The sequence below is a fragment of the Siphateles boraxobius genome, unplaced genomic scaffold (assembly GCF_051911475.1).
Source record: "Siphateles boraxobius isolate OS27281-9 unplaced genomic scaffold, OSU_SipBor_1 19, whole genome shotgun sequence".
Taxonomy (NCBI): Eukaryota; Metazoa; Chordata; class Actinopteri; order Cypriniformes; family Leuciscidae; genus Siphateles; species Siphateles boraxobius.
The window spans coordinates 11,109,817-11,129,763 of record NW_027508799.1 but is presented as its reverse complement, the minus strand read 5'-3'; the positions used below and the strand labels follow the sequence as shown (position 1 = coordinate 11,129,763).

At 39.4% G+C, this 19,947-nt stretch overlaps 1 protein-coding gene across 2 annotated transcripts; it reads right to left on the bottom strand.

The window, feature by feature from the left end:
- Window positions 1–3,251: 3,251 nt before the first annotated feature.
- LOC143742441 (uncharacterized) lies at window positions 3,252–19,863 on the bottom strand. Of its 2 annotated transcripts, none has more exons than XM_077235299.1 (3): window positions 19,747–19,863; window positions 17,919–18,055; window positions 3,252–5,028 (listed from the first exon to the last, which is right to left on the bottom strand). In XM_077235299.1, exons 2-3 carry the CDS (start codon window positions 18,001–18,003, stop codon window positions 3,368–3,370), a joined length of 1,746 nt encoding a protein of 581 aa, XP_077091414.1. In that variant the 5' UTR covers window positions 18,004–18,055; window positions 19,747–19,863; the 3' UTR covers window positions 3,252–3,367. The 2 variants fall into 2 exon arrangements, with proteins under 2 accessions (XP_077091414.1, XP_077091413.1); XM_077235298.1 differs by lacking the exon at window positions 19,747–19,863 and adding an exon at window positions 19,222–19,301.
- Window positions 19,864–19,947: the final 84 nt, after the last annotated feature.

The following is a 19,947-nucleotide window of genomic DNA, read 5'->3' as shown; positions in this document are numbered from 1 at the left end:
TGCAACTGACAGGCTAGGATGCCGGGCCACCATTCCCCCTCACGTGCCGTAGCCACTGGGTAGAGCGTCTTGAAAGAAGCCGCCACCCCTCACACCCTGGACCAGAGAGAGGGAAGCACGTGTGGCCATCGGACCCCGTCCTCTTACCTGAACCAATCCTGACTGAACACTGACCCTCCTTTACAATTCCCCAGCACAGTGAGGGTGTTACAGCCCTGGCTCTAGGGATGCAACATAAAGGACACAAAGACAGAGGTCTGCCAATCAAAACAAAGTTTATTTAATCTAAAAAAGAAAAAAAAAGGCACTGTAGAAGCAAAAAACTGCTACTGCACTGCCGGCTGCAAGATGAGAGATAGAGAGCAAGAGCATGCGTCCTAGATTTAAAGTAACTCCTATCAGGTGACACCAATTAACCGGTTGATTGCAGGTGATCTACCAGGGAAACTGCAATAACATACAGATTAGAACACTCACACATAACACTTCCACCCTTAAAACATTGCTATAGAATACCCTATGGCAAAGTCAACAAGTACATGAAATATAAGCAAACACAAGGACTTATGACCTTGATAAAGCATCCGCCAAAACAGTATCCTACCCCTTTGCGCAAAAGCTGGCGTTTAACAGGATTCACCCTATACGGGTGCTGCATAATAGGGTTAGCTCAGCCTACATCAATGTCATGCTCTAGCACATTGGTACAAGATGGAACATCAGAAAACAAGGCCAAATATTGACCAATTAACTGAATAACATCCGAGCGCTCAGAAAGATTTAGATACGACAAATAAATGTCTAAATCAGCCAAAATTTTTAATTTGGCAATCTACTCTGACCAATCTCAGAGACAGCAACACTTCCTTCTCCTGTCTCAGTAGATGGAACATTCACCCCTGTAGACACAGTTTGGTTACGGTTAAAGTAAGGCTTAAAGGGATACTCCACCATGTTTTCATATTAAACTATGTTATTCCCTTAACTAAGACAAGTTGATACATACCTGATGCATCCGGAATACCATAGCAAGTGCTTGGGAGCACTTCGACTAGGCGCAGTAATATCATCACTCGTGAAAAATCCTCTCACCGGCCCGAGTGATGATATTACTGCGCCAAGTCGAAGTGCTCCCAAGCACTTGCTATGGTATTCCGGATGCATCAGGTATGTATCAACTTGTCTTAGTTACGGGAATAACATAGTTTAATATGAAAACACGGTGGAGTATCCCTTTAAGTAAATTCACATGGCACATTCGGGTTTTCCTGACCCCCAAGTGGCATGACAGACAATGATCATGGGCGAGATACAATATGTCAGATCGATAACCTTCTGGAACCACCACTTGAAATGCACTGCTCCAGTTATCCTCACATGGTATTTTTGGATCTGTCCACTTTCTCATCAAAACACCATCACTAACACAATAACCAGAAGCAGCATTTGATAGTACTTCATCAGACACTAAATCTTTAAACATGGGTGACAAAGTAGGGTCTTGTTTTTGCTCAAGTATTAACAGTCCACGAGATGGAAACATCTTTCCACTCCCTGATAAGTCCATGTCACCTAGAGCCATGAAAGTATCATAAAGTGGCATCACCGATTGACTGCTGGAAGATTTGTCTTCAGCTTGCCTCTTAGCTGAGATGGCACGAGTAGTTGCACAAACAAGAAAAGTTTCTGGAAAGGCCAACTCAAGCTCATCTGGAACATCTGACTTGAAGACAGTAGAGCTTACTTCAGGGACAGCTAGCACTTTCCCACCAGCTAAATCATTCCCTAGAATAAAGGACACACCATTTATGGGAATCTAGGAACAAAGTGCAACAACAACAATCTCAGAGATTAAATCTGATTGGAGATTAATGCTATGTAAATGCATAGACAGATGCATAGCGGATTTCTGTTTCTTACTTAGAACAGGACAATCTGTGATAAGATGGCCTGGTCTTTTACAATAAAAACAAATCCTTTCTTAAATCAAACCATCATTAGTCATTTCATTGGCAGGTGATGAGACAAAGGGCACAGACTTTACAAACTGAGACCTATTGTGCTTACTCTGCTCCTGAACCTCAGCTTGTTTGTCACCAAAATGTACCTTATGGGTTAAAACAAACTCATCTGCTAAGATTGCAGCTTGTTCTAAGGTCACTGCCTTCTGCTCATTCAAATAAACAGACACTACATCAGGCAGACAGTTTTTAAATTCCTCAAGCAAAATTAGTTGTCTAAGATGTTCCTTACTTTCCACCTTCTGAGACATACACCACCGATCAAACAGATTCTCCTTCTGTTTTACAAACTCAACATAAGTGTCTCGAGCAAATTTGGTACAACTTCGAAAGCGCTGGCGGTAAGCTTCAGGAACCAGCTCATATGCTTTCAATATAGCTGCTTTAACCTCATCATAATTAGCTCTCTTTTCAAGGCTTAGAGCGGAATAAGTTTCCTGAGCTTTACCCACCAAGATACTTTGTAAAGCAAACTCGACATCGCGATGCCGGCTAAACGATATCGTCCATCGCCCCTATCGAAAATGATATCGTCCATCGGCCCAACCCTAATTGTCAACCAAAACATTTCTAATGATTTCCTTCACACTATCCTTCAGTCGCTTCTCACTACTTGTGATGGGAATATCATAATGAGAGGACAACGGCGAAAAGTTGATCCTTTGTAAAAAAAACTCAAGTAACTCTTCTGACCACGAGGAGTCGAGAATCGAGGAGTGAGGAGGCTTTCAGAGGAGTCATAAGCGAGGATACACAGATGTATCCTATGCGGAAGAGTTTTATTGACTAAAACGTGACGCACGTATAAATTCTCCTCCCCCTTCACATCCGTGACAATAATTTTGATTTATACTTTACCTTTGCAGTTTATATAAACCACACATCTCACATATTTCAACAGGGTATCCTGCTTCATTAATGTTGTTATGAATTTCTTAAATAAACAAACAAACTTCAACAACATAAGGGCAGATCCTCTGAGCGCTGCTGATGACGCGGTGAAGTGACGCTCGGGTGATCAAGTCTTCCAATGTATTAAAAAAGCTTTCATTCGATCCCTCCGTCCTCGCATCTTTTCCTTGCAGCCTTCCCTCGCATCCTACAGGGGGGTGGAGCTGAGACACGAGGAAAGGAAGCAAGGAAAGGAAACGAGGATGCACAAATAAGAATTGAGAAGCACCCACAGATTCGAACACTCACACATAACAGAGGTCACCAGATTTCCTGTTATTTGGTCAGTTTTTACTTTTATTATTTCAGTGCCATACCCACTGTGTGTGTCTTGCTCGTCCCACCAAGTCATATTTGAGCCAAAAATCAGATTTGGCCATCATTCCGCTGGAGTGTTAGCGTAGCCTTAATTTTACACAAATACGTGTTTTCTGGTGCCATTTTAAATGGCTGAGCCATTTAAAACTCTTTCCACACATGGAACACAAATGGGGTCTCAAATCCGCATGTGTTTTCAAGTGTATCTGTAAGTGTGATGCCAAAATAAATTTTTTATTACACTGTTCACAATTAAATGGCCTTCCTCCAGCGTGAACGCACAAGTGATTTTTAAAATGGCTCCTTATTCTAAACCTTTTGTCACATTCAGAACACTGTAATTTCTTTACAGAATGAGTTCGCAAATTACGTTTCAGGTCTCTTTGATATGGGACAATCTCTCCAGCGTGAAATTTCATGTGAGTTTTGAGGCTCACATGATGTCTGAAACTCTTTCCACAGTGTTTGCACATGAAAGGCCTCTCTCCAGTGTGAAGTCTCATATGAGTTTGGAGGCTTACATTGTGTCTGAAACTCTTTCCACACTGCTGGCAAGTAAATGGCTTCTCTCCTGTGTGAACTCTAATGTGAGTCTTGAGGTTTCCTTTATGTGTGAAATTCTTTCCACAGTGATGACACATCAAAGGGTTTTCTCTAACATGAGTTATTACGTGGCTCCTAAGGTTGTTCCTGTTTGGGAAACTCCTTCCACACTGATTACACATGAAACACTTATCTTTTGAGTGAATGCTCATGTGATAATCAAGGGATTCTCTACGTGTGAAACATTTTCCACACTGAACACATATGAATGGCTTCTCTCCAGCGTGAATTCTCATGTGAGCCTTTAGATTACCTTTGTGTGAAAAGCTTTTTTCACACAGTTTGCATGTGTGAGAGCTCTCTCCAGTGTGAATTCTCATGTGGGAATCAAGGGTAGCTTTATATGTGAAACTCTTCCCGCACTGATAGCATGTGTAAGGCTTCTCTCCAGTGTGAATTCTCATGTGAGTCTTAAGGCATTTACTCAATTGGAAACTTCTTTCACACTGATCGCATTTGAAAGGCTTCTCTCCGACATGAATTATTTTGATGTGCCTGTTAAGGCATTGCTTATCTGGGAAACTCATTCTACACTGCTGACATAAAAAACAGTTCTCTCTTGAGTGTACTCTCATGTGGCAATTAAGGGTTATTTTACATCTGAAACTCTTTCCACACTGATTACATGTGTAAGGCTTCTCTCCAGTATGAATTCTCAAGTGATACTTAAGGTTTAGTTCTGCTTTAAAGCTATTTCCACACAGTTTGCAAATGTAAGGCTTCTCTTTAGAGTGAATAATCATGTGCCTGTTAAGAGTTCCTTTTTGAGTGAAACTTCTTCCACACAACTGGCAGGTGTAAGGCTTCTCTCCAGTGTGTATTCTCATGTGCCTTTTCAGACTTCCTTTTTCAGTGAAACCTTTTCCACATTGTTGGCAGGTGAAAGGGCGCTCTCCATTGTGAATTCCCATGTGGACTTTAAGGTCACCGTGTTGACTGAAACTCTTCCCACACTCAAAGCAGGAGAAATAACTTTTAGTTGTTTTCTTCTGAGCTCTGTTTTGTGAGGAATTCTTTACAGTCTTTGAGCAACTAAAAGAGTTTTCTCCACTTGATTCTCCACTTGAATCATTATGTTTCTCAATTTTAACTTTATCCTCAATTTCTTCACTCTCCTCTTTTAGCGGCATCAAGTCTAAGGCAAAAAGAGACAAAGACAAGTTATCCTCAGTGTAATGACCCACAGCAACAAACATTTAGACATTTAAAGCATCAAAACCAACAACATGCTAAATCATATACAGACAAAGCTACTGACAAGAGGTGTTCCGTTTCAGTAGGTCACATTAGACATTATGTCGATGTCACTGACGTATTGGGATCTTGCCTGAAAGCCCAATCACCTTTGAGTAGGCTTGGGTATCGAGAATCGAGTATCGATTGGAACCGGGACTAGCTTTACGATTTTCCCGGTATCGTTCAAAAGTTTAAATTTCGATTCCTAGTTTCGACTCGAGAGTCGTCCAAATGCTGCTAATAGCGCGTCAAATTCGCGCCAACCGCGTCTAGTTATACGCTTGAACACTTTGAATCCATTTGCACGTCAAGAGCGAAATTGACACACGTAAAAAAGGAATATTCGCGTCTATATAAACATAGACATTATAAACTGAAAACTGGGCCTGTCCCCATTCGCGCCGCAGGAATTTTTTACGTGCGTAACGCGTCTTTGCATTGAAATCACTCGCGCCAGACGCTCTATTCGCGTCTGGTGTGAATGCAGCATCAAACCAAGGCATGGATATGTTCCAAAAGTGCTCTTGCCGCCGTTCGGGGCACAGGTTATTTCACTGGTTGCTCTCTCCGCGCCAGATGACGAAGGTTTTACAAGTTGTTTCTTATTGTTTATTTGCTATTCTGCACTAGGTTAGCCCATCAGTGGGAGCACGGTAACATGTTTAAGTACCTGCAGCATCATACACTCATGTGTAAATGTGTTTTCATGAGGTTTTCAAAAATAAAGCTCACTTGAGGAAAGTGTACCCCTGTGAAAATATATTCATAATTTATAATATTTATATTCAAGTTCATAGATTTGATATTTATATTGTAGTTGAAAACAACCCTGTGAGAAATTCATAAAAAGTAAAAAGTTCATAGAATTAAAATTGATGGAGAAGGTTAGACTATTTCCTTCAGAAAGATCGTTGGTTAGCTAGCTCATTTAAAATATCCTAAACTTTTTTGACCCTGCCTCTTAAAAGAATCGAGAATCGTTAGGAACCGGAATCGAAACAAGGAATCGAAATCGAAATCGGTATCGTTCAAATTCAAACGATACCCAACCCTACCTTTGAGTGTAAACTAAACAAGCCAATGGAGATTGGTGTGCGAGCTTTGTATTTCCGCCCCTTAAGTATATACGGAATCAGATGCAATGCACATTTGTCTGCAAACATAATTGGCCAGTCCATATGTATTATTCCACGTTACCTCCCCACGGTCAGGATGTGGCCTCCGTAGCATTCGTTCCAAAAAGATCTGGAAAGGCATGCTTTCCCAGTGTTATCCAATAGTCACTTGCGAAACAGCAGTGATCGACACTCTCGATGTAATCTTCTGCCCCAAGTGTTGCGGGGGGAGTTCTAGGCTTATGCAAGGCACCGGAAGGGGCAGCAATAGTGGCGCTTTGTTAGAGATCTCAATACGTCGGTGATGTCGGACGTGACCGATTGAAAGGGAACGTCCCGTCGCCACAATTGCTGTACCCTGCTGGCTGACCAGGTCATTGGCTCGGCTCCTCAGTGAAAAGTAAATGTGCGTTGCATCCACTTCCATATTTATACCCATGCTGCGGGCCAGAGAAAACCAATCTCCATTAGCTCGTTTAGTTTACACTCTAAGGGGATTGGGCTCTCAGGCGAGATCCCAATACGTCAGTGACATCGATGTAACATCTCCGTTCCCTCCTTCAGCGAACGAGGGTTACATACGTTACAGAGACATTTTCTGTAATATCACAATCTCTTATCAATATTGTTAACTCTTTGTTTTCTTTAGGACACCTCCCAAAACTTTCAAGCTGGCAGATGTTAAACCCTTTATCAGAAAAAAAAAACACAGCTTGACCCAGGATAACAGCTCAAGACAAGTCAGTCCAGTGTGTTTATATTAGAGCAGCATCAACTAATTGATAATATTGCCAAAAAAACAATAATAATTGCACTAATAAATTTGATGATCAATTAACCATGACTGCATGCAGTGCATGGAAATACATCCACCAGTCATGCCACTTTACAGTAATAAATAACCCAAGCAGATTAAAACACGAGAATACATAATATAAGCACAACTCATTGAGCACTAACATAAACTAACTCATAAATAATTATTGACATTTTTTCAAACTTTTTTTTAAAAAGACGAGTAGAAAAGTTTGAATTTAAACCACTGCTTTTTATTTATTTATCCAAATTATTAAGGCAAACAACTAATTATATTAGTATTAGCAGTCAAAAACTAAAAATGTAAACAAAAATATCTTCTTTATGTTAAATAAAATATTACAAAATGTGTGCAATGTAAAAGTGTAAACGTAGAACAATCAAGGCAAACTTTGATGTAGATCAACATCTGTAGTAAGTAGGGGTGTAATGGTTCACAACATTCAGGGTTTGGTTCGATACGACACAGTGGTGTCACAGTTTGGTACGTTTCCAATACAGCGAAAAGAAGGAAATGGCAGAGAAATTTCTTTGATTTTTAAACAAGTGTGAATTTTCCTACATCTTGAAACTTTTAGTTTTATAAATGGGGGTAATATTTGAAGGATGAACAAATAATGTTTTGGTCATCACATTAAAAATAACATTTAAATATGATAACATTTGAGTTTTGAAGTGGAAAAAGATGTGTGAAAACTTGAAACCATTTTACTATTCCTGCCAAACATTCATGGTTACAGTAAGTGTTACTACATTAAATCCATGTTGAATGTTGCTGATCTGTGGACTTAAAGCCTATTAATAGCCTAGTCCAGAATAAAATAAAAATTCTGGTAACGCTTTATTTTGATAGTCCACTTTAGACATTCTATTAACTATAAGTAACTTCGCAGCTACATGTCAACTAACTGTCATTAGAGTATTAGTAGACTGTCTGCTTAATATCTGCTAACTCTTTATTGTGTTGGTCCCCCAACAGATATTCTACTGACTATAAGTAACTTAGCAACTTGTTTTCCTAACCTGAACCCTAACACCTAACCATAACCTGACAGTCTACTGACAGCCTACTACAGTCTACTAATACTCTAATGATAGTTCGTTGTCATGTAGTTGAAAAGTTACTAATAGTTAGTAGAATGTCTAAAGTGACTATCGAAATAAAGTGTAACCAAAATTCTTACTGACCCCAAACTTTTGAACGGTAGTGTTTAATGTTACCAAAGCTTTCTATTTCAGATAAATGCTGTTCTTTTGAACTTTCTATTCATCAAAGAATCCTGAAATAAAAAAGTAAATAAGTGTTTTTAACATTGGTAAGTAATGATGTAATGATGCTGAAAATTCAGTTTTGATCACAGGAATAAATTACACTTTACTTATATTCACATAGAAAACAGCTGTTTTAAATTGTAATAATGTATCACAATATTAACGTTTTTTTGTATTTTTAATCGAATAAATGCAGCCTTGGTGAGAAGAAGAGACTTCTTTTAAAAACCGTCCCGATCCAAAACTTTTGTGTACAGTTTGCGGTTTACACATTGTAGAATCTGCAAAAACTTAATTTTAACAAAATAGTTGAGATCATAATTGCATTACATTATTTTTTATTTAGTAGTGCCGTGAATCAGCCATTTCACATAAAAGATGTTTGTGATATTTGTTCATGAGTACCTTGTTTGTCACGAGCAACAAAAACATCTCCATATACAACATGAGGCTTTAAGAGTCAGGGGGTATGAACTTTGTGAACAGAATGATCAGGGTAAACTGTACTTATTTTCCCTTCTGGTAAACATGTTGAAATGTTTTGTGGTCTAATACAGGCACCAATAATTTAGCAGTATCTCACAATCTTTACCAGAATTTAGTGGGTCTAACAGGTGGCACTAAATATTGTGAGTTTGATTATGTGTTTCTTTCTTTTTGCTGTATTGAAAACATACCGAACCGTGAACCACTGTGTTGTGTCGAACCGAACCGTGAATTTTGTGAACTGTTACACCCCTATTACAGATGTTGATCTACCTCAAATTTAGCCTTGATTGTTGTACGTTTCCATTTTACATTGCACACATTTTGTAACATTTTAAGTTCAAGAATTTCTTTAACACTTACTTTTTTATCTTAATATAAGACAAAGAAGATTTTTTTGACTGCTAAAACTAATATAATTTGTTGTTTGCCTTAATAATGTGGATAAGTAAATAAAAAACAGTGGTTTAAATTAAAACTTTTCTACTTGTCTTTTTTTTTTTAAGTAAAAAAAAAGTCAATACTCAGCAATGCCGAGCAATATGATACATTATATTGTGACAACAATGCTTGTTTGCTTTGTGGTGTGCGTCTCACTAACATTTGCCTTGTTGTTGGATGTTTCAATAGTAGGTGGTTGTGCATAGCTGTCATATTGCTGTTGTATTTTAAAAGCCCACAGAAGTGCCTTGAAATGCGCAGCTGTGTATGATGTGTTGACGTAATTTCCTGAAACAGGAAGCTAAGGCGGGACATATTGAATGGCTCCTCCGCCTTTTCAAATAGCCAATAGCATTTAGTTTCCCAAAAAATCTGCGAGTTGTACTTGACAGCACCATTGAAGCGAATCCGAGCGCTGAATCTGATACATTGGATTCAATAGTAACGTTAGAGTTGTGAATAAATTCTAGCCATTTCATTCTGAAAACGGAATAAAACTCGAGCGTTTGAGCAAACAAACACGCATCTTCAACCCATATTGCTCTGTAACAAAGATATGATGTCTGGTTCTTGAACGAATCGTTCTTTTGAACCGGTTCTTTTTTTTGTGAACCATTCGAACCAGTTCACCAAATCAAACTGAATCAGCGCTGATCCAGTTTTCTAAAGTTACTCGCTTTCGGACGTCCCTGACAGTTACTCCGACTCGAAATAAACAATATCCCGGAGTATATGTTACTCCAGTAACTCCGACAATTAACTGATGAGCACAAGCAGCTGACACTGAGCATGCGTTTACTGCCGAACATACAGCCACGGTCGATTTGGCCAGGTGGTGTTAATAACATAGGGGGCGGGACGCTTCAGATTCAAGAGAGCATTTGATTGGACAGAAGATGTGATGAGAAGCTGAAGTGTGCGGTGATGTCATAAAAATCCGAAATCCATTTTAGCGGATGTGAGGGTGTACTCACACTAGCCAGTTTGAACCGTGCCCGAGTGCGTTTGACCACCAAAGCGCGGTTCGTTTGACTAGTCTGAGTGCTCCGAACCGTGCCCGGGCGCGGCTCAATTAGCCGGCCCTGGCCCGCTTGGAAGAGGTGGGCCAGCGCACGGTTCAGTTGGACTCGGGCGCGGTTCGCATGCAGTGTGAGCGCTAACCGTGCTGGAGCACGGAACAGGACGCGTGATGTACGGGAACTGTTATCCGTAATCAAAGCTGCAAAGTCCTTGCTGCACTTCAGCTGGTACCTTGCAAACCTCCTCATACGAGCAGCATGATTACATGAAAATTTTCGCGCCACTAAGGCGACACATCTGTTTAACAACAGGCTGTGAGAGGGCTGTGGACCACCGTGGACCAAACGACACAAAATTATCCACAAAGAAAACAGAGCGATGGACTCCATTGTGTTCAGAGAGCACCGGTCTTCTTGTTTATCCCGAAACCGTCGCACCATAATGACGTAAGTGTGCTCCGGCACGAATGCTGAAACCCTATGTGAGTGCAGGCCAGAGGGGGAGTGGGGAGGGGGGACAATCGTACTCGGCCCCGGTTCATGGCAACCGTGCCTAGTGTGAGTACACCCTGAGAGACTAAAGGTGTGTTCGACATCGGCTGCGGCTGGATGTAACCGATCGGCGAGAGTTGCCGCGTGCAGGCGGGGAGGAGCTGCAAACAGAGACGTGAAGTCGCACACTTTCTGTTCCCGTAGTGAAGATTCCGTAGGATTTCACGTGGTGTTTGCATACTTTACCACAGCTGAAGTGAAATAAATGCAATATTTGCAAAATATACAGATGTTTCAGAGACATTTCCATTCAATACTTTATGTACTGCTTTATACAGCGTCTGTTTGAACAAGAATAAAGTTACTACTATCAATGAGGTGGAATCAACGTTTTTTTATCAGTTTTATTTTGATAAACATGACACAATATAACATCGTGACTACATGAAAATAGTTATAAAAATGATTTGTGAGCTTTAGTGTAACTAAAGGTGTGAGAATAAACAGGAAACACATGTGATCGTTGTCATGCGGTGAATCTGGCCAATCGTGGAACAGTTGTGTCGTCATCAGAGCTCATGCAGCTACTCTTGAGAATCTGCGCTGGCTGCGTCCTGCGGCTACTCTCGAATCGCTCTCGCGCTACTTTGATGGCATACGTCACAGTCATGTGGCGTCGGCGCTGCATCAAGTCGGACAAAATTTCTAACCGGCATGCACTGCTTCAAGTCAGCCACCGATCGGTCTGCGCAGAGCTGCATGAAGTCGAACAAGCCTTAAGTTTTGAATGCTTATATCTCCTGAATGTGAATTTTGTCATTGTTTTGGAACACACCAGCTTATTTATAACATAAAGGCTAACATATTCATCCTAAGAGCTAAAAAAAAAAAAATTTACATTTTGATTTCAGGGGGCCTTTAAAGTAGTCTTAGTTCACATATTGCGTCTTTTGCGCACTCAAGTTTGTTATTTCAAATAAAAATAGGCGCAGCAAGAGCACTCATAATGGAAGCGATGCAGTCGCGACACGCATGCGGTGCAATGCTCTCGTTTTTTCCAGGCGCAGTGAGATGAAAAAAAAAAATCTCAACTTTTCAGAAAGCCGCAAGCAGGTCATGTGACAAGAACCAACCAATCAGCTTCACCCTTTCCGTAACAACATAAGACTGCCTATGCTATGACGGTCACCAGACTTGCTCACCAGACTTGATAAAAAGCAGTAAATAATATATATTTGCCTACCTGCCTATTAAAACACATGCAGAAGCAAAGTCTCTGTCTACAGATCAAGTCCAAGTTTGTCGCAAAAATCTCTCTCCATCTTGAAACCTTGTTTTATTTAGTCCTGCAGGCTTTGATTCATTTGTTTGATTTGAATTTGAATTTGATTCATTTGTTGCTATAGGAGAAGAAGAATTTTGCAAAATCGTTAACTCATCTAAATCGACAACTTTTATGATAGACCCTAAACCGACTAAACTATTGAAAGAGATGCTTCCAGAGGTAATAGATCCTCTTCTCAATATCATTAATTCGTCTTTGTCTCTAGGTTACGTACCAAAACCCTTTAAGCTGGCTATGATTAAACCGCTTGTTAAAAAAACTAAACTTGATCCTACGGAATTAGTCAATTACAGGCCGATCTTGAATTTGCCTTTTCTGTCAAAGATATTAGAAAAGGCAGTATCCTCACAACTGTGTTCCTTTCTTGAAGGAAATGCTATCTGCGAGGATTTTCAGTCCGGATTTAGACCGTACCATAGTACTGAGACTGCCAGAGCCGGCCCGTGGCATAGGTGGAATAGGCAAATGCTAGGGGCGCCACTCAATACCTGATTGTGACGGATGGCCAAATTTACATGACATATTTTAGATTAGCATTATAGTCTGCAATAGATACAGTGCCAAACGGAAGAGAAGAGGATAAAAGGGGATAAACACAGAGGTAATGTAATGTATGAACAGTTTATCTAATTGCATAGTAGTAAGAAATATAATTTAATGGCAGTTATTTTTACCAGAGGCCACAGACAGTGTGATTTGTAACAATCACGTCAGTTTTTTTTTTACGCATTCACTATCACTTTTATTAATTAATGTTTTACTCTACAGTTCTGCAGTTTTGAGGGGGATATATGGCATTTTTTAAATATATTTGCCAAAATTATTAATGATATTTATATAGGCTACAGGTTTATTAAAGGTAGCAATGTTTTATGTAAAATTAACCTTAAAGAAGACATTTCGCAGTGTAGGGTATGGACCAATCAGACACATACTAATTATTCATTATATACAAAGGTTTATGAAACTCCTCACACAGCCCAAATGAACAAACACAAGGGCAGAAACAGTGTCATGTTACAGGGCATGATAAGGAGATTTTACGACCTCCGAGGAATGTGGCCACATACTCAAGAGAGAGACTATGAAACAGAAACCCTCTTTAAAACAGACTTTGCTGCATTAATCATAGACTAACTGATCTATAAATGAACATGCATAAAACTGTGAAAGAAACAGTGTAAATGGTTTACTGTCTCGTGTACTATTAGGTATATATTATGGCATGTATCCTGGTATACAACCAACTAACGATCAATGTAACCTCACCTGTATCATGCCTCCTACCTAATTAATCCTCATTTAATGACTCACACTTTGATGTACATCACCTTCTTCTAGAATGCAGTGTGGATGTGTTATAGCTATTTTAGCATTAATGAAGGTATAATCATGCTAGGGACAAAGATCCGTAAATCAACTAAGAGGCACTTTCCCTCTCAGACATGTCCCCTTTCTGATTGGTCGAGTTCAACCCTTAGGGGAGGATCTTCTCCAGGCCTTATTAGAGACAGTCCACATGTGACCTCCCTCTCTTAGTTCTTTCATCCAGCCGCAACACTGTTCTGGTGTTCCTGGGTGTACCCCCTCCCCCTCCACGGGAGCCCCAGGGCCCAGCAGGCCTCGATCCAACCAGATATGGGCTCAGTCAGGAGAGAGATGACTCTCTCACAAAGAACCAAGGACAATCTCAAGAGTTTTGGAACAAAGACTCCAACCAACAACGACTCCAATCACCCATCCTTCCGACTTCCTCACTTCTCCTGGGTGCTCGGCGTGGCCTCAACAGAGTCCAAGGCCTTGCCCAAACCAGCCATGCGTTCCTTGAGAAAGAGAACGCTCAACCAACTTCCACTTGACACTGCCGGAACCATCAACGACTTCAATTTTCAACAACTTCAAGAATTGTTCCCATTACAAAGGCAAGTATTCAATTCAATGAAATGTGAAAATGAAATTCTGATGGTTCTTCTCATAGACCCTCTTCCGGTTTCCAATTTCATCCTATCACTAACCTATTTATGTATTCATGTGTGTATGTTGTTTAGTTTATTTATATTCATATAAATATCTATATTTAGTTAATAAAACTTGTACATAATATGTATTTGGTTCTGTTTTGTTTGCAATACAAGTCACTTTACGATCACGGTTTTTGCTACTGGCTCAAAGTACTGTACAGGCGAAGAAATAATTATTCTTCTGTGGCCATGGAAGATACCCTTTTCTTAGAATAAATTAATAATCAAAAGAGTTCGTTGGAAGAACTCATTAATTGATTGTAATATTAATTCAGCCACATCAAGTTAATCCAATTAACTGACCCAAATATTTATAATTAATAATAACAAGATATTATTGATTATTAATATTTCCAAAAAGCTGAGTTCCTTACAGCAGTTTCATTCATGGTGAAAACATTAAACGTGCCATAGTTTAGTGGAAGATTGCTGCCATCAACTGCAAAACAAACACTTTTGCTAGCACTCAATGAATAGTTTGTGCATGAATGACATTTGGACAATGACATCACTGTTTTATCCAGAGCGGCTATATATACTGAACAAAATTATAAACGCAACAAAACTGTAAAGCTGTAAATCTGCCTTGAAATAATCTATATTGTAAAAAAGCGCTATAAAAATAAATGGGACTTGACTTGAATGCTAGATGTAATGCTTTTGCTATTTGTGTTTAGGCTGTAATGTGTATATATATATATATATATATATATATATATATATACACACAAGTCCTTCTCAAAAAATTAGCATATCATGAAAAGGGTCTCTAAACGAGCTATTTACCTAATCATCTGAATCAACTAAATAACTCTGAACACCTGCAAAAGATTCCTGAGGCTTTTAAAAACTCCCAGCCTGTTTCATTATTCAAAACCGCAATCATGGGTAAGACTGCCGACCTGACTGCTGTCCAGAAGGCCATCATTGATACCCTCAAGCAAGAGGGTAAGACACAGAAAGAAATTTCTGAACAAATAGGCTGTTCCCAGAGTGCTGTATCAAGTGGGAAGTCTGTGGGAAGGAAAAAGTGTGGCAAAAAACGCTGCACAACGAGAAGAGGTGACCGGACCCTGAGGAAGATTGTGGAGAAGGACCGATTCCAGACCTTGGGGGACCTGCGGAAGCAGTGGACTGAGTCTGGAGTAGAAACATCCAGAGCCACCGTGCACAGGCGTGTGCAGGAAATGGGCTACAGGTGCCGCATTACCCAGGTCAAGCCACTTTTGAACCAGAAACAGCGGCAGAAGCGCCTGACCTGGGCTACAGAGAAGCAGCACTGGACTGTTGCTCAGTGGTCCAAAGTACTTTTTTCGGATGAAAGCAAATTTTGCATGTCATTCGGAAATCAAGGTGCCAGAGTCTGGAGGAAGACTGGGGAGAAGGAAATGCCAAAATGCCTGAAGTCAGTGTCAAGTACCCACAGTCAGTGATGGTGTTGGTCCACTGTGTTTTATCAAGGGCAGGGTCGATGCAGCTAGCTATCAGGAGATTTTAGAGTACTTCATGCTTCCATCTGCTGAAAAGCTTTATGGAGATGAAGATTTCATTTTTCAGCACGAGCTGGCACCTGCTCACAGTGCCAAAACCACTGGTAAATGGTTTACTGACCATGGTATTACTGTGCTCAATTGGCCTGCCAACTCTCCTGACCTGAACCCCTTGGAGAATCTGTGGGATATTGTGAAGAGAAAGTTGAGAGACGCAAGACCCAACACTCTGGATGAGCTTAAGGCCGCTATCGAAGCATCCTGGGCCTCCATAACACCTCAGCAGTACCACAGGCTGATTGCCTCCATGCCACGCCGCATTGAAGCAGTCATTTCTGCAAAAGGATTCCCGACCAAGTATTGAGTGCATAACTGAACATAATTATTTGAAGGTTGACTTTTTTTGTATTAAAAACACTTATTTTATTGGTGGGATGAAATATGCTAATTTTGTGAGATAGGAATTTTGGGTTTTCATGAGCTGTATGCCAAAATCATCAGTATTAAAACAATAAAAGACCTGAAATATTTCAGTTGGTGTGCAATGAATCTAAAATATATGAAAGTTGAATTTTTATCATTACATTATGGAAAATAATGAACTTTATCCCAATATGCTAATCTTTTGAGAAGGACCTGTATATATATATATCTTGCTATATATCTGCAGGTAAAATCTTGCTTAGGGCAGCAAATTGGCCAGGGCCGGCCCTGGAGACTGCTCTCATTAAAGTCACAAATGATTTGCTCTTATCATCCAATCGTGGTTGTATCTCTCTATTAGTGTTACTTGATCTTAGTGCTGCATTTGACACCATTGACCACAACATTCTATTAGATAGATTAGAAAACTATGTTGGCATTAGTGGATTTGCACTAGCATGGTTTAAATCATACTTATCTGACCGTTATCAGTTTGTAGCAGTAAATGAAGAGATGTCTTATCGGTCAAAAGTTCAGTATGGGCTGAATGCCACAAGGCTCAGTACTAGGACCGCTGCTGTTCACTCTGTACATGCTACCGTTAGGAGATATCATTAGTAAACATGGAATTAGTTTTCACTGTTATGCTGATGATACTCAGCTCTATATTTCCTCAAAACCTAACAAAACTTACCAATTCACAAAATTAACGGAATGCATAGCTGATATAAGAAATTGGATGACTAGTAATTTCCTTCTGCTAAATTCTGAAAAAACAGAGATTCTAATTATTGGACAAAAATCTTCCACACGCAATAACCTAGAATACCGTCTAACACTTGATGGCTGCTCTGTTAAGTCTTCGTCGTCAGTTAGGAACCTGGGTGTGCTCTTTGATACCAATCTCTCATTTGAAAGTCACGTGTCTAGTATCTGTAAAAGCGCATTTTTCCATCTTAAAAATATAAATAAATTACGTCATATACTGTCATATGCTCTACTGGGTGGTTGCCCTGCACGCTTAATAAACAAACTACAGCTAGTTCAAAACACAGCCGTTAGAGTTCTTACCAGAAACAGGAAGTATGACCATATTAGCCCGGTTCTGTCAACACTGCATTGGCTCCCTATTAAACATTGTATACATTTTAAAATATTACTGATTACTTACAAAGCACTAAATGGTTTAGCTTGCAGTACTTGAGCGAGCTCTTAACCCATTATAGTCCTTCACGTCTATTGCGATCTCAAAATTCTGGCCAGTTGATAATACCTAGAATATCAAGATCAACTGCTGGCGGTAGATCCTTTTCCTATTTAGCACCAAAACTTTGGAACAATCTTCCTAACATTGTCCGGGAAGCAGAGACAGTCTGTCAGTTCAAATCTAGACGAAAAAACATCTCTTTGGCTTAGCATACACATAACACATTATAGATTGCTATAATTCAATGTTAGGCCGCATAGTTTAGATCAGCCGGAACCCGGGAACACTTCCCATAAATCCTGATGTATTTTGTACATCATAAGAAGGATGGCGTCTACGCTAATATTTATCTCTCTGTTTATCCCGAGGTTTACCGCAGTCTGCCGGATCCAGGCCATATCCAGATCACGACGACAACATAATAAAATATTAAAATTAATAATAAAATTAACGAATTCTTTTGAGGTGCACTTGAAGGCAGCATTGATATTTGTCTGGTCATGTGATCTCAACAAGTCTGTCCACATGAGGTGACCCATTTCATGTTAAATAAAACAACTTTAATTAAGACACTCATTTGAAATCCTTCAAAATTATAAATTTCTGTAGGCAGGCGTAAAAAGGATCAAATGACTGTGTTCAGTTTTGAGAATAAAACCCACCTTTTTGTTCCTCAGTATCTTCTTGTTTCATGCTGAATACTTCTTCAATCTTGATATCTTCACTCTCCTCTTTAATAAACGCCATATTAATAATAGTCCCGTGGATCTCAGTTGCTTCACCAGGAGTTGACTTCACTCTGTCATGTTTAAGATGAGAATAATTAACAGAGAGAAAAATAAATCCAAACTAAATCCCTGAATGCATTTCAGTGAGCTCCCTAGTTCAGTAATCAGCGCACTGGCGAGGGATATGTCTAAGGCTCAGCTCGCAACAAGCACAGACGGACTAAATTCAGCATTTCTCCACCAATTGTAAGGATGCGTTAAATCCGTCAAAGTGATTTAATTAAGGATGTATTGATCTTGTCAAATACAAATTTTTAGCACATTTTACAGTAAATTTACTGTTTAATTGACCACTTACATGGGACAATGTATACCCCATTGCGCCATCAGGTGGTATTTCTCGGCTGTCCGAGAATGCATTAAAGCGGATATAAGGTCGTTATAGTAGAGCTCTATATGTTTATAGTTCTAAAGAAATCCAAATATTCAGCACTTTTTACTGTACATTTAATTTTTTTATGAACCATAACTTGGCATCTAAAGCAATGCACAATGAGCTGTATCATGCTTTCAGCCCGTTTTGGGGCGCTGTTTCTAAACCGCGTTAAAGTGACCATAGGGACATTATAGTAGAGATACTCCTCTTACGAATTCATTAAGGTCGCTGAAATGCAACTTTACGCACAACTGCCAGCCTGCATGGAGAGGTTTTTGAGACTCCAGCGGCTTCAAATACAAAATAGCATTCATGTAATGTAAAAAATTATAGTAAACTATCAAATGTGAGGGGACAAGAAACATTAACAAAGCCTTTTCCAAACTTATTTACCTAGCATTATTATTACTTATTTACGTAGCCTTCAGTAAATTAACTTGTCTAAGAAAATGATTAATAAAACAAAAAGGCCTAGGCTAAATATCAGTTGACTGACCTATATGTTTACTTTCTTCACTGACACAGATGAAAATGAAAAGACAAAAAATATTAAATATTAAGTCAAATGAGGGGGAGAGACAGGGCAAGATATGAAAACTGAGAGACAAAAGAAACAGTGATGGAAATGATGAGAGATTTGACACATAATCTACTGCCCACTGACATGGTTTTAAAGCTATTGTTATCCAATTTTTTTGTTGCCTTCAAACATTAAAATGCACATATGTATTTCTCGGGGGAGCATGAACCACCCTAACTACCTCAAATTTGAGACCTCTGTAATTATAAAACCATGCTTACGGCCTTGACTGCACCATTTCATGCTTTTCATCTAATGTACAGAAAGATTTTTCATTCCCATATTGCGTGAGAAATGTGACTTGCTTAATAATGTGAAAGAACCTTTTTAAATAGATTTTCCATTTACCTATATGAAGACCTACAATTTAACAAATCAGTCTGAGATAGATACCAGTTATATATATAAGAAAAATATACCCCTTATTTTGCACACTTAAGGTGGACACCCTAGCGGAGAAATGCTTCAATGCCGGTTATTTCTAACAGCGTTTGTTGCGAGCAGCGCCATAGACAATAGGGAAGCGTTAGGTCATTTAAACGGAGCTTAAACGAAATACTGGATTCTGCCTCGCTTTTCAGTTACTAGTGTGGACGCACGCACTTCGCTCACAATCATAATGTTTATTCATGTTAGCTAAAGCACTACACAATTACAATTAATAATAAATAATTAAAAGCTCTTGTAAAAAATAAAAACAAAATCCTAAAAGGTATGCATCGGTTTAAATGCTTAAAAAAACAAACCTTTCTTCAACCGAATCACTGACGCAGGGGCGCGGCGCAGTCTTAAGACGTCATGTCGCCAGACCAAAATAAACGTCCTGTTCATGCGCTACAACCAGTGCATAAAACGTTAACAAACAATAATAAATTATAAAACAAAAATAATAAAAACACATTTAAGTGAGTCAGTGTTTGTAATATAATTTCCATCGCTCCGTCCAA